At 43.5% G+C, this 13,850-nt stretch overlaps 1 protein-coding gene across 1 annotated transcript in view; it reads right to left on the reverse strand.

The window, feature by feature from the left end:
* Window positions 1-13,850, reverse strand: part of RABGGTA (Rab geranylgeranyltransferase subunit alpha) — a gene marked incomplete at its 5' end in the record, with an annotated part of 58,018 nt that overhangs the window by 3,253 nt on the left and 40,915 nt on the right. Inside the window, 3 exons of the mRNA XM_082243295.1 lie at window positions 3,524-3,637; window positions 3,721-3,837; window positions 4,995-5,083. Coding sequence (XP_082099421.1) covers window positions 3,524-3,637; window positions 3,721-3,837; window positions 4,995-5,083 — 320 coding nt within the window. The remainder of the gene's footprint in view (window positions 1-3,523; window positions 3,638-3,720; window positions 3,838-4,994; window positions 5,084-13,850) is intronic.

Consider the following 13,850-nt stretch of genomic DNA (forward strand, 5'->3'; position numbering starts at 1 on the left):
TCTTGTCATTGAAGACCCTTCAACTGTTTACATGGGTTGTCCTATGTCAGGATTTTTCTGAACGTTACTGTCTAGTGTGCACACTTTCAGTCAGAATATAAAATTACCAGTAACAAAACGTACATAATGTCAAGTTTTTTTAATTCTGCTGTGTTTTTTATTTTTTGGAAGTTGTAGCTTTTCCTGAATGTTGCAAAGCTGAGAAACAGCAAGAAAGGGGAAGTTTTTCTAATCAAGAAAAGCATTGATAGACATTTCACTGTAATATTAAAAAAACATAGAGAATAATGGCTAAATTGTTCCCAAAGACCACACAATATTTTTTGAGCTAGACTTCATTTCCTGCTCTAGATTGAGAAGGCTGGAACATGATTTGCTAACCCAAGCAGTATTGTAAAAGTGAATGTTCCGCATAACCTCATCCTCTCCCCCTTCTCTACTGGTGGCTTTTTTTTTTTAACCTTGCTTTCACTTCCACTATTGTCGTCTTGATTGCTCTACAGTAGCTGCTGACTTTAATTTTTTTTTTACTAACCATAGTTTCTCTTTAATGCTGTGCCTTGTTGCAGTATAGATAATTTAGGAAAGTGGCCAGAAGTATGAATGTTAGTGATTTGTTTATAGTTTGTACATGTAGATGACTTTCTCCTCTGGTAGAAACACACAAGTCCCCTTCCTAAACTCATAAACTGCAATTTGGGCACAGGTGAAATTAAAGATGCACCAAAATTTCGGCGGCTGAAACATATCAGCTGAAAATTGTGTTTTCAGCACTTTTCCGATAGAGAAAAAGGTGCCGATTATGTCATGTGACTCAAAAACTGCATCAAAAAAGTAAAATGGGTGCGTTATTGATGCGCTATTTCTGCATTTTTAATGCCTTTTTTTAGGGAGGTGCATTTTTGGTGTGGTTTTTTAACTGGCCAAAAATGAAGCAAACAAGATTTTAACACTACAGGGGGAAGAGTGATGGACCAGTGTGAAGACATACAAACAATTCATATTAATTTAAATTCATTATATTTTTTTGAATAGAATACAGAAGTTGAATACAATTATATATAAAAAATAGATATATATTTTTTAAAAACTGTAATTTTCGGTTTCCGCAAAGTTCATCCTGAATTTTCAGTTTTGGCATCAAAATCTTCATTCGGGGCATCTCTAGGTGACATAATTAGTATGTATACCCTATATATAAACCAGTAGGGTGAGCAGCACTGGTCTGCAATAAAGCAGATCTGCAGTGGTGTTCACATGAATGAAAAGTAATTTGACACTTAAAATTATGTATTTATATTTGCAGGAGCCTATGCAGGTGAAAGGTTGAAGAACCACTCCTATCATCCTAATTTCTGGATGTTTAAAGCGGTTCTTCATTCTGTTTAAAAAAAAAAAAAAAAAAAATCAAAAGTCAGAAGCTTTAAATATTGTAGCTGCTGACTTTTAAAAAAGGTCACTTACCTGTCCAGGGATCCAGCGTTATCCTCATATGGGCCAGTGCTTCGCCGGTCTTTGGGTCCCCAGTGCCAGCATGTTTAGTGTGGGATGCCAGCTGTCACTCCTTGCGACCTCACAGCCAGCCTCTCACTGTGTATGTGCAAGCTGCACTGTGCAGTGTAAATGGTCCTGCAGCCTGCTGGGACCTGTGACGTGTCCCAGAAGGCTAAGGGCAGAGAGGGGGGTTGCTGAGCTTCCAGTGAAATCACCTAGGTGATCCGACCATAAGTGGGTACGTGCATAAACTAGGTACCCATTTCCCCCCTCCATAAAAAAAAAGGGTCCAGAAGAAGAGAAGGGGTGGGGGGGGGGCATAAAATGGATCTTCTACTTTATTATATTACCACATCTCTAAGATATGTAACATACTGAACAGAAAGACATTAGTGTCATAGTCACCTTCAGTGTAAAAAAATTATTCCAATGTATCAGAGAACCCTTTACATATTTTCAGCAGTGTTGCGCTAATAGGATTCCAACTGAGTTATAAAAGAGTCATGCAGCTTTGAATAACGCATGTGTGAAAACGACACCGTGTGCACACTTATTAGGCAAGTTTTATTTTTGAGAATGAATTTAATTATTGAACTACAGTACTCTTGGTCAATCCAAAATGTAAATAAACCTCAAACCTGAGCACTTAAAGTAAAAGTGAGGTTTTGGCTTTCTTAAGAGAATATCTATGTGTGCACAATTATTGGGCAACTATTAGTGTGCAGAATTAATATGCAACTAAATGAAAAATTTTCCCATCTCATTTGTTTATTTTCATTTGTAAAAGTGAGAATAATAAACAAACGTCAAAATTTACAAATAAAAATTTCTGACATTTTAATAAAAAAATAAAAATCAGTGACCAACATAGCCACCCTTCTTTTCAAAAACAGTTATAAGCCTTCCATGCATGGAGTCTGTCAGTTTCTTCAGCTGTTGACAATCAACTTTTTGTGCAGTAGCAACCACAGCCTCCCAGGCACTGTTCAGGGGGGTGTACTGAATTCCTTCACCATAAATCTCCCATTTAAGAAGGGCCCACAAGTTCTCAGTAGGGTTTAATTTAGGTGAGGAAGAGGGCAATGTTTCATCTTTAAGGCCTTTTCTGCCTAGCTACGCAGTGGTGTACTTGGATGCATGTGATGGAGCATTGCCTTGCACAAACATCATGGTATTCTTGAAAGATGCAGACTTGTATGTACCACTACTTGAAGAAAATGTTTTCTAAAACATGGCAGTAGGTCTGGAAATTGATTTTGAGTCCATCTTCAACTTTTAAAGGTCCAACTAGTTCATCTTTAATAATACCAGCCCATACCAGTACCTCACCTCCACCTTGCTGATATGTCTGAGTTGAAGTGGAGCTCAGCCACAGGTCCTTCAAGAGTCACTGTTATCTCATCAGTTCATAAAACCTTTAAAAAAATCTGTCTTCAGATGTTTCTTGGCCCAGTATTGACCTTTCAACATACTGTATGTGTCCTGTTCAGTGGTGGTTGGGTTTAAGCCTTCTTTACCTTGGCCATGTATCGGTCTAGGTAGGTAGGTTGCAGTTCTGAATATGACAGCACTGGAGGATAATGGGTTCTTAGTAACTTCACGTTTGATTCTTTTAAAACTTTGGCAGTTAATTTGCATCTTTTTTTCTCAACACATTTCTTGCGACCCTGTTGACTATTTGCAGCAAAACGTTTGATGGTTCTGTGCTTACGCCCCAACATCTGAAAGACTTTTTACAATTTTTGACTTTTCAGAGTCAGTTAAATCTCTTTTTTGGCCCATTTTGCCTGAGGAAAAGAAGCAACCTAATAATTATGCACATCTTGATAATAGAGTGTTGATCCCGATATGCTTAAATCCAATAATCATGCAAGTTTATACAGCTTGAAGTTGGACAATATGCATAAAAATGATGATTTGGTAAAAATACTGACTTGCCTAATAATTGTGCACACAGTGTACATTACCAAATTTATATACATCCATATAATACACAAGGCCCTACCCTCCTTGATAAAAATTCACATACCTCAATACTTAGCAGCATGGAAATGTCTCTGGGAAGGGAGCGAAGCTGATTGTTTGACAGACACATGTGACTGATTAATACTAAATGGTCTAGGTGGCATAATCTTGTTAACTTCTGAGAACAAAATAGAATGTGTTAGAAATTGTTACTGGCAATAAGCAACAGATAGCTTGTTGTAAAGTTTTCCCACAGACTACCTTATCTACAACAATAACCAAATTGGACTCTGCATACTCCATTTTTAATATGGCATTTTCCATCTGGAACTTGCTGCGAAGATCATCATAATAGCCAGAGCGCATTGGGTCCACAGCCTGCAATGGAATAACACCGTTTTTTTTTCTCAGCTGACTGTGTAATCAATAGTTCGTTTCAAATTAGACAAAGTGACAGAGTTTGTTAAAAAAAGAAGATAGGAATTTTAGGAATGTCTGTACTTTTGCTCGAAGATGTAGAATTTTGAATCTAGCTATGAGAAATGTGTGATCAAGTGGAATGCATTTTAGTAGTTTTCTCATTATAATCTATGAAACAAAAAAGTCTTCTCTTAATATTTTTAATGGAATTATATCATTTCATGAGGCATTATTGCAGTCTTTGCCTTAAAAGTAATTTTAATGTGACTTTGACATTTACATTTTCGGCCATTACAGATGTTTGTATTAAAGTGTATCTTAAAGTAAACCTGTCACCACAGCGTGACCTTTTACTGAATAACTCGCCTCTAAAAGAAGCATGGATATGCTTACTTTACATGCGGCGAATGTCACTACAGGACATACAAGCCGACAGGAGAAACTGCAGCATGCGGCAGGGGGAACAAGTATTCGAGCCATCCAACTGGTTGAATACTTGCAACGACTGGGAAGCAGAGGCTTTTCATTAGATAGGCCATAGGAAAATATATCTGTCCTTATATATATATATATATATAGTGTACTTACGGAACACAAGCGTATTTATTCAGCTTGCACCGATAACATTATTTATATCCAGCTCATCTGTATTGTATATACAACGATATATAAACAATATTATTCAATTTTTTCAACAGTTTGCTGAGAACCCAAATAATGAGGCAGCCTTTGACACTGCAGGAAGTGCTAAATATTTAAGCACCCCAAGATTCGGAGTTCAGGGACATTAGATTAGTACCTATATTTTTACACTGTGGCTAGTTTCAACATTAACAAAAGTGACATATTTACTTTTATTATCACCCTTTCCCTACACTAATGTCTGGTATCAATACATGGCTTGCCATATATAAAGACAGGTCAAAGTTAAACAAGGTAGGATGCTTACAAGGGTTTTGTAAAACATTACAAGAGAAAGGTGTCAGAATCAGATGCTTGGATACGAAATCCCCCAGAAAACCCCCTTTAAATGTCAGAATTCAGATTAATGACAATGGAGATAGACCTTCTTTGGCTTCTTACATGTGGGCTTCATTTTTACTAATTGTGCATACCTTCAGGGTTTCAAAATAATGGAGAGTCTCTTCTTCATAAAGCAATGGATCAAGAGCTCTCATCAGCAGAATTATGGTTAGAAGGCACCCTGGAAGGAAGACAACAAGGTGAAGGAAAAGGAACACGAGATAAAAAGTACAGACATACTGCTTCATTTTTTGAAAAAAATCTTTATCTTCTGAAAAGAAACCTGACTTTATGCTCAGATATGTACAATATGAAATTACCCGTCATGAGATAAATATCTGAACTCCTTACAACATGCTACTATTTTGACTGCCATGCTGATTTAGTACCTTCAGTGCTTTCTGAGTAACAGATCTTAAACTATATAGATGAGGAATATTAGACTAAAATCAGATATCCTTATCTGTATACTTGTTTTAGGCCCCTTTCACACACACTGTCCGTTGGACGGAGTCCGTTTTTCTCAGCGGGGGATCGATCTGCCAATCCCCCACTGAGCAGGAGGATGACAGCTGTGTCTCCGCGGTCCGTTCTCATCCGATCCGCTGGACGGATGGAAAATACGGTTTCCATCCATCCAGATTTGACGGATCGGATCGGATGTCAGCGGACATGTCTCCACTGACATCCTATGCCCCATAGGGATGCATGGGGGGATCGTTCAGATCCGCCAAAAAAACGGACAGGCGGATCTGAACGGTCCGCCTGTGTGAAAGAGCCCTTAAAGTCAGTGCCTTGAAACACTGAAGCAAGGCGGCCAACAAAACAGCCATGTGCCAAAGGGCTCTTTCACACGTGCATTTAATTTTAAAGCAGCCTTAAAGCGTATTACCATACCTATAGCATTATTAAGCATTTAGAATTTGTTGTACAGGCGTTCATGTTGCATCAGGCAAAACTTCCCTGTGTGTTGTTGTTTATTTACCAGGCTAAAATGGCAAATGATCACTTTTGACGCTTTGCAACTGCATCGTTAATGCACTGTAGACACCATAGGCGCATTTACAGTGCGTTTAAAGGTGCAGTTGTGGTGCGTTTCAGTAGAAGAGAATGGAAGCAGTTGCAAAGAGTTAACACTTGCTAAACCCTACAGGCAGCGTTATTTCTACCTCGCCCCAATGCGAAGCAATGCTAATGCTGCAGTATGAACACCTCCATCTGCTCCTTATTGTATAAATTTTGAGTGGCATTGATAGGTATTCAGGGAACGTTAACAACAAAGGCCTATTTCCAATGCCTGTGTGAAAGTGCCCTAACAGTTTCAGAAGGAAAGAAGAAAAATCGCAACCTTTATGTTTCTTTTATGACAGCTTTACTTTCATTTTTGTCAGTCTCACTATGAATAGAGAATAGAGAATCTCATCTGAAGTCATGAACAAAATACAATATCATATTCACTTATACTATAGGCATAGACTACTTTTATATTGTCATAAAGTATATTGTTAAATTGTATCTCCATAATGCCATTTACTATTATGCATAATCATTTTTTTTAAATGCCTAATTTGTGAATGTTTAGTAAAACATACATACATATGAATAACCATATGGGTTCTCATCTATTCCAGCATTCCGATCTATGACTGGGAAATAAACCAGACTGTAATCTCTCTCACACACACAATGCATGGGTTGAAGCCACATTATAATTATCTGCCTTTTGACAGTTCTAACAACCTCTTTCTTACAGACTAATTCATTCCATTATGATTGATGGGTGCACTCAAAAAAATAAAGTGTGAGTGTTCAGACTCATTGGAGTGAATATCTTCCATCAGTGCCAGAAGCACAGTCGTAGGATATATAGCCTCAGGTAAGCTAGGAATTACATTTGTAACTAGTCTAAGAATATATACTAAACAGAAGGGATTATACCAAGAATGCATCTATGCGGCCATTGTAGAGCACATCCTCCACCCCTGCAGATATGCAGACTGATGTATCTTTGCTTAGCTGTGACTGTCAGGAACAGCCCACATAATGACCAATTATCTGTAGACTAGGGCTTTTGTATGGGTAAAAAAACAAAAACCTACCTAAAATATTCCTCCTGTCCTTTCACATTCACCTCTGGGACAATAACCTGACTCCTTGCTTTGCTAAAGTAAACAAGTAAAAAAAAAAGAAAAAAAAAAAAAATGCTACAATTCACTGTATATGTAAGATATACAGAAAACTTACATAATCTTGAGACAGATGTTGTCTTCCCACCAGATGCGATTGAAAACGAAAGCAACTTTTATACGCACTGACATGCGATGTCAGATGCAGTCGGATGTATTTTTTTCTGATTTGATCTGGAATATACAGATCATCACAGGTAAAATGCCACATGCAGGATATTTCCAAAATGTCATGCAAAGCACTGTTCCAGTGAGAAGAGTCCTAATCACAAGAATATTAAATTCTTTATTTTTTGTTTAAAAATTACAAACATATTATACTTACCTACTCTGTGCAGTTCGTTTTGTACAGAACAGCAAAGATCCTCCACTTCTCAGGTCCCTTGCTGGAGCTCCTGGCCCCTCCCTCCTACTGAGTGCCCCCCCCAGCAAACCGCTTGCTATGGGGGCACCTGAGCCGAGCAGCTGTTCGTATGTCTATTCAGACATGGAGATGCGGCTTGGCCCCACCCCCTCTCTCTCCTCATTGGCTCACTGGCTTTGATTGACAGCAGCAGGAGCCATTAGGGAGGGAGAGTCCCGGGTGGCTGAGGCTCTCGTGCAACATTGCTGGATCGAGATGGGGCTCAGTTAGTATTGCGGGGCTGCTGCACACTGAAGGTTTTTTTTTATCTAAATGCATAGGATTCATCAAGGTATAAAAAACCTTTAGCCTTTAGAACCACTTTAAGCTGGATACAAACATAGAAATTTGGCCGGTTCAGCAAGAACAGGAATCATTTGGATCAATGTGTATATCCCCCTCTGTTCTAATGACCGGCTTCTGAGGAATGGTCCTGCTGGGAAAAACAGCATTCAATCAGCTATTGAAGCCGATGGCTGCAGCATTGATCAGTGTATTCTGATAAGACGGGAGTAATCCCAGTCTCAGAATATAAAAACTTAGCGTTGGATATTCCTGCATCCACATTAGCTTGTGTGGGTCCTGGAATCTGTGAGTCTTTTGTTCAACCCACCGAGTGCAGAGTTTACAAACACAGCAAACTGCATGACACTGCATCTGGTGTGAATAAGCTCCAGCAGTGATTCTAGGAAGAAGTGTAACTAGAACCCTCAGGGCCTCCGATGCAAGAAATCATGAAGGGTCCCCATGACCCCCGGCCAGGGCCATTCCCTTCGGGCCCAGGGCCCTTTCCACTAATTCTGGAGCCCTTTACTCCCATCGTGGGACCCTTTATTATGGTCCTGCAGCAGGACCCTGTCATATGTTCTGCAGCAGGTCCCCCTCTATGGTGGCAGAATGTCAAGAATGTCAAGGCACAGTCGCATGTGTGACCTTTGCGACCCTGGTAGTTCCACCACTTGTGTCTGCAGTTTATTTTATTTAGTTTTTTTATTTACCATTTTTATTTATTATTTTTTTACAATTTTATTGTCTTAGCCCCGGTTCACACTTGTGCGTGTGCGGCGTTCGCATGTAATGTCGGAGCGCACTGCTCCGACATTACATGCGATCGGCTGTGCGGTGCGAGTTTAGCCATACAGTTTCCGATCCTGTGCGAACTGCACGATCGCACTGCGATATGCGATCAAACTGGGGGTGTCGTTAACATTACATGGACACCCCCAGCGTATCGCAAATGGCAGTGTGAACTGCCGGGGGTGCGTGTGCGATGCGGGAACAGGCTGCTGATTCGCAGCCTTCCCGCATCGCATAAATGTGAACCGAGGCTTAGAGCCGGTTCACACTGGGGCGACCTGTCAGGCGACCTGCTCGCCTGACAGGTCGCCTGCCATAGAGAAGCTGTGGACCCGTTCTAATAGGAGCGACACAAGTCGCTCCGACTTAGAAAAAGGGTCCGGAGCTTCTTTGGGGCGACCCGGAGCGACCTGCATAGACTTCAATGTTATGAAGTCCGTGCCGGCCGCTCCGTGACTTGTGAGGTCGCCCCGGCAAGTCGGATCACTCTAATGTGAACCGGCTCTTATTCTATACAAGAGAGTACACCGGGGTCGGGGGCAGCAGGACCTGCATAGGAAAGCAGGTGGCATATAGAAGAACCAACGCCCTCCATTTCCTCCTGCACCCGCTAAATGTCTGCAGAAGAGAGAGCAGGAGAAGCAGGCTTTTAGCGGCTGCAGGAGAAAAATGTTGGGGATCGGTTCCTCTATATGCCGCTTCCCCTACCGCCCCTCCTATCCAGGTGTACAGGGGAGCTGTATGGGCCCCCTGGAGCATGAGGCTGGGTCACAATTGCGATCCCTCCAATTACTGTAGGTATGCCCCAAATTCTAGGGGTCTGATATTAGCTTTGCATAGATAAATGATGAACTGCATGTGACATATGTAAAACATAAGAAAACATCTGAGGAAATAGGACCTTTATGATTTAAAACATTCTACTCTCACACACTGCGATTTCCAGTGGCAGGAATCTGCAGATTCCTGCAGTTGGAATTGACAGATATAAACAAAGTCGTGTGGAAATTTTGTGACTGTTTGCAGTCAGAGATTACCTGCAGAGATCATGGCTGGACACACAAAGTGCATCCAGCTAGGATTACTGCATGAAATCCAGGCTGTTCGAATGGTCAAGAATAGCTGTGGCCGCCAATAGCCTGTCATTGCATTATATGGGCTCAGTGGCACCAGCTATTCGCACATATCTGTCAATTCCAGCTACAGGAATCCGCTGATTCCTATCGCTGGAAAGTGCAGGCTGTGTAATCCCCATGCAAATGTTGCCTAATTTAGTTTTCACTTTGTTATCTAGCAGAATTGTTATTTCTATTTATTCAGTTAGGTCCAGAGTCATAGTTCTGACTGCCTATTATTCTTATATGAGCATCACAGCAAACTTTGGGGTTTATTTACTAAAGCTGGGGAGTGCAAAATCAGGCTCGCTTCTGGATAGAAACCAATCAGCTTCTAACCTCAGCTTGTGCAATTAAACTATGGCAATCAAACCTAGAAGCTGATTGGTTTCTATGCAGAAGTGAGCCTGATTTTGCACTTTTCAGCTTTAGTAAATAAACCCCTTTGTGTAAAGATAACTAACCTAATATACTATGCAATATGTGCCTTTGCTATTTTCACAATATTTTGCACGATAAGAAGAAAATGTTTCATTAGTTCCTTCCTATTTTGAGAAACTAAGAAAACATAAGATGATATTTTAGCAATTTCAAAAGTATAGTTTCATAGTTTTCAGTAAACAAAAGATCAAAAGTGGGGAGAAAATCAAAGGAAACCATCTGAATGGAACTTAAAACATCACTTGCCATCAATTGGCAATAAGCAAGAGTGAAGTGACTCAACATTTTCATAGGGAAATGTATCTCCCTAACAATATATATGCTATCCTTACATTGTACTGGAGTTTAGACACATCCACTGGTTCTTTAACTACTTGACCTCGGGAAGATTTACCTTCCCTAATGATCAGGCCATTTTTTTGCGATACGCCACTGCGTTACTTTAACTGAGAAATGGGTGGTTGTGCGACTCTGTGTCCAAATGTTTGTTTTTTTCCCACAAATAGAGCTGTCTTTTGCGCCATAAACAAAAAAAAACGGAATTTTTGTAAAATCTTACCTGTAAAATTCCTTTCTCTGAGTCCTCCGACAGTCGCCGCCATCTTCATATTCGTCACAATGGGGTATTAGACTTTGCTCCGAAGGAGTAGCTAGGCAACAGAATATGTTAACATTAAAGCTTTTAACATATCCCACCCCCAGGGGGTGGTCCCCTCAGTCAATACCCTCCTACTTCCTGCATCCTTATCTCAGTTTCAGTGGAATAGCAGTAGAGTATATAACCAAACCCCAAAAGAGGGGCGGGGGCGGCGACTGTCGGAGGACTCAGAGAAAGGAATTTTACAGGTAAGATTTTACAAAAATTCAGTTTTCTCTTACGTCCTCCGACAGTCGCCGCCATCTTCATATTCGTCACAATGGGGACGTCCCAAAGCAGTGCAAACATGAGGGGTGGGAAACGCAGCTGCGCCGTAAGGCAACGCAGTCTCCACATCAAAGAAAGGAACCTTACCAAAGGAAGGAAACCAGCTGGGCAACATGAAAAAAAACTTGCTCAACAGGAGCAACAACCCAGGAAAAGCAAATAACCCAGGGATAAAACACGTATCCCAAAACAGCCAGGGTCCAAAACAAGGGACCCTAAGGAACTGCCGCACTAAGAACCTTGCGGCCAAAGGAAGCATCTGCCGATGCCTGAACATCCACTTTATAGAATTTTGTGAAAGTGTGCACGGTCGACCAGGTCGCCGCCTTACACACCTGGGCCACAGAAGCCCCATGACGACAGGCCCAAGACGTACTCAGAGATCTAGTAGAGTGCGCCTTTACAGGCATAGGGGGGACTTTTCCCTGCAAAGCATATGCCTGTTCAATGGTCTGTCTGATCCATTTGGCGAAGGTAGAAGCCGACGCCGCCATGCCCTTCCGAGGACCTTCCGGAAGAACAAACAAAGAGTCCGTCTTGCGAAAAGACTCAGTCGATTTAAGGTAAACCCTTATCGCCCGAACAACATCCAAGGAGTGCAACCTCACCTCCTTCGGATGCTTAGGCTTCGCGCAAAGCGAAGGCAAAACAATATCCTCATTGAGATGAAATTCCGAAACTCGCTTCGGAAGAAAAGAAGGGTTAGGTCGCAAGACCACCTTATCCAAGTGAATAACCAGATACGGAGACTTGCAGGACAAAGCCGCCAGCTCCGACACTCCTTTTGGACAACATAGACAACGAGATCTCCCTGATCTGTTCAAAAGGAGCACGTTGTAACACGGAGAGAACGAGATTCAAATCCCAAGGAGGCAGAGGTTCCCTCCTAGGAGGGACCAGATGTCGCACCCCCTGAACAAAAGTGCCAACCAAGGGGTAAGAAGCCACAGGACGTTGAAAAAGAACAGCCAGCGCAGACACCTGACCCTTGACCGTAGCCAGCGCCAAACGCTGGTCGACACCCGTTTGAAGGAAGGACAACACTCGAGAAACCGAGTACGTGCGAGGTGAAAACCCCCTGGACTCACACCAGGCAAAATAGGCCTTCCAAGTACGGTAATAGACCTTCCCCGAGGAAGGCTTCCTCGCGTTGATCAAAGTGTGAATGACCTCAGGGGAGAGACCCCTATCCTTCAGGACCTCGGTCTCAACAGCCAGGCCGTCAAAGCCAGCGACTGTAAAGCAGGATGGAATATCGGCCCTTGAGACAGGAGATCGTCTCGAAGAGGCAGACGCCACGGGGCGTCGACCGCCAGATTCACGAGGTCCGCGTACCAGGACCGGCGAGGCCAGTCCGGTGCCACAAGAATCACCGTGCTGCGTTCCGAGTGCAACCTGCGAAGGAACCTGGACAGCAATTGAATCGGTGGAAACGCATACATCAGTCGGTACTGATGCCACGGGGCCACCAACGCGTCCGACGCGTCTGCCCGAGGGTCGCGCGTCCTTGCCACAAACTTTTTCACCTTGTTGTTCAGACGAGATGCGAACAGGTCCACATCTGGAAGACCCCACTTCGCGCACAACATCTGGAAGACAGCCGGATGGAGAGACCATTCCCCCTGATCCAGGGTCTGGCGACTCAGATAGTCCGCCTGCCAGTTCTCCACCCCCGGAATGTGAACTGCCGTTATCGCCGGGACGTGAGTCTCGGCCCAAGATAGAATGTCGGCTACTTCCCGAGCCGCTCGGGCACTCCTGGTGCCCCCTTGGTGGTTGATGTAGGCCACCGCCGTGGCATTGTCCATCTGCACCCGAACCGGACAGCCCTGCAGCCGGTCCGTCCAACGACGAAGGCAGAGATTTATCGCACGCAATTCCAGAATGTTGATCGGAAGGGAGGACTCCCCCTCCGACCAAGTTCCCTGGGCGGACAGAACGCCCAGAACACCACCCCAGCCCGACAGGCTGGCATCCGTGGTGATCACTGTCCACGAGAGAGGACGAAAGGACTTGCCCCCTGACACCATCGGGGACTGGAGCCACCACAGAAGATCCCTTCTGGTGCGATGGCTCAACGAGATCTGAAGATCCAGAGATTGCGGTCGCCCGTCCCACCTGGACAGGATCTCCGCTTGGAGACCCCGCGTGTGGAACTGGGCAAAGGGGATCGCCTCGAAGGCCGAGACCATCAACCCCAGACATCTCATGCACGTCCGCAGTGACGAGTGTGGAACGTCCCTGAGGGACCTGACTTCCTCCTGAAGAGTCCTGAGTTTGTCGTCCGGCAGGAAGACCTTCGCCTGGACCGAGTCCAGGATCATTCCCAGGTAGGGAAGACGAACCGACGGACCCAGCGTCGATTTTGGAAAATTTATCGTCCAACCAAACTCCTGTAGAGTTTGCATCGTGACGGACAGGTCCTTTTCCAGACCCTGGCTGGTCGCAGACCGAACCAGAATATCGTCCAGATACCCCAGGACAGAGATGCCCTGGGCTCTCAACAAAGCCAGAACCGGTGCAAGCACCTTGGTGAAAACCCGTGGAGCCGAGGCGAGACCAAAAGGTAACGCCACGAATTGGTAATGATCCTCCGCAATGGCGAATCGCAAGTACCTCTGGTGACCCTCGAAAATCGGGATGTGAAGGTACGCATCCTTCAAATCGATGGAGGCCATGAATTCCCCCGGAACCAGGGCAGCCACCACCGACCACAGGGATTCCATGCGGAACTTGCGAACCCGCACAAAGCGGTTCAGAGCCTTCAAGTCCAGAATTGGACGAACCTTGCCCTCCTTCCT

The sequence above is a fragment of the Pelophylax lessonae genome (assembly GCF_965119305.1).
Source record: "Pelophylax lessonae genome assembly, chromosome: 1".
In the NCBI taxonomy this organism is placed as follows: domain Eukaryota; kingdom Metazoa; phylum Chordata; class Amphibia; order Anura; family Ranidae; genus Pelophylax; species Pelophylax lessonae.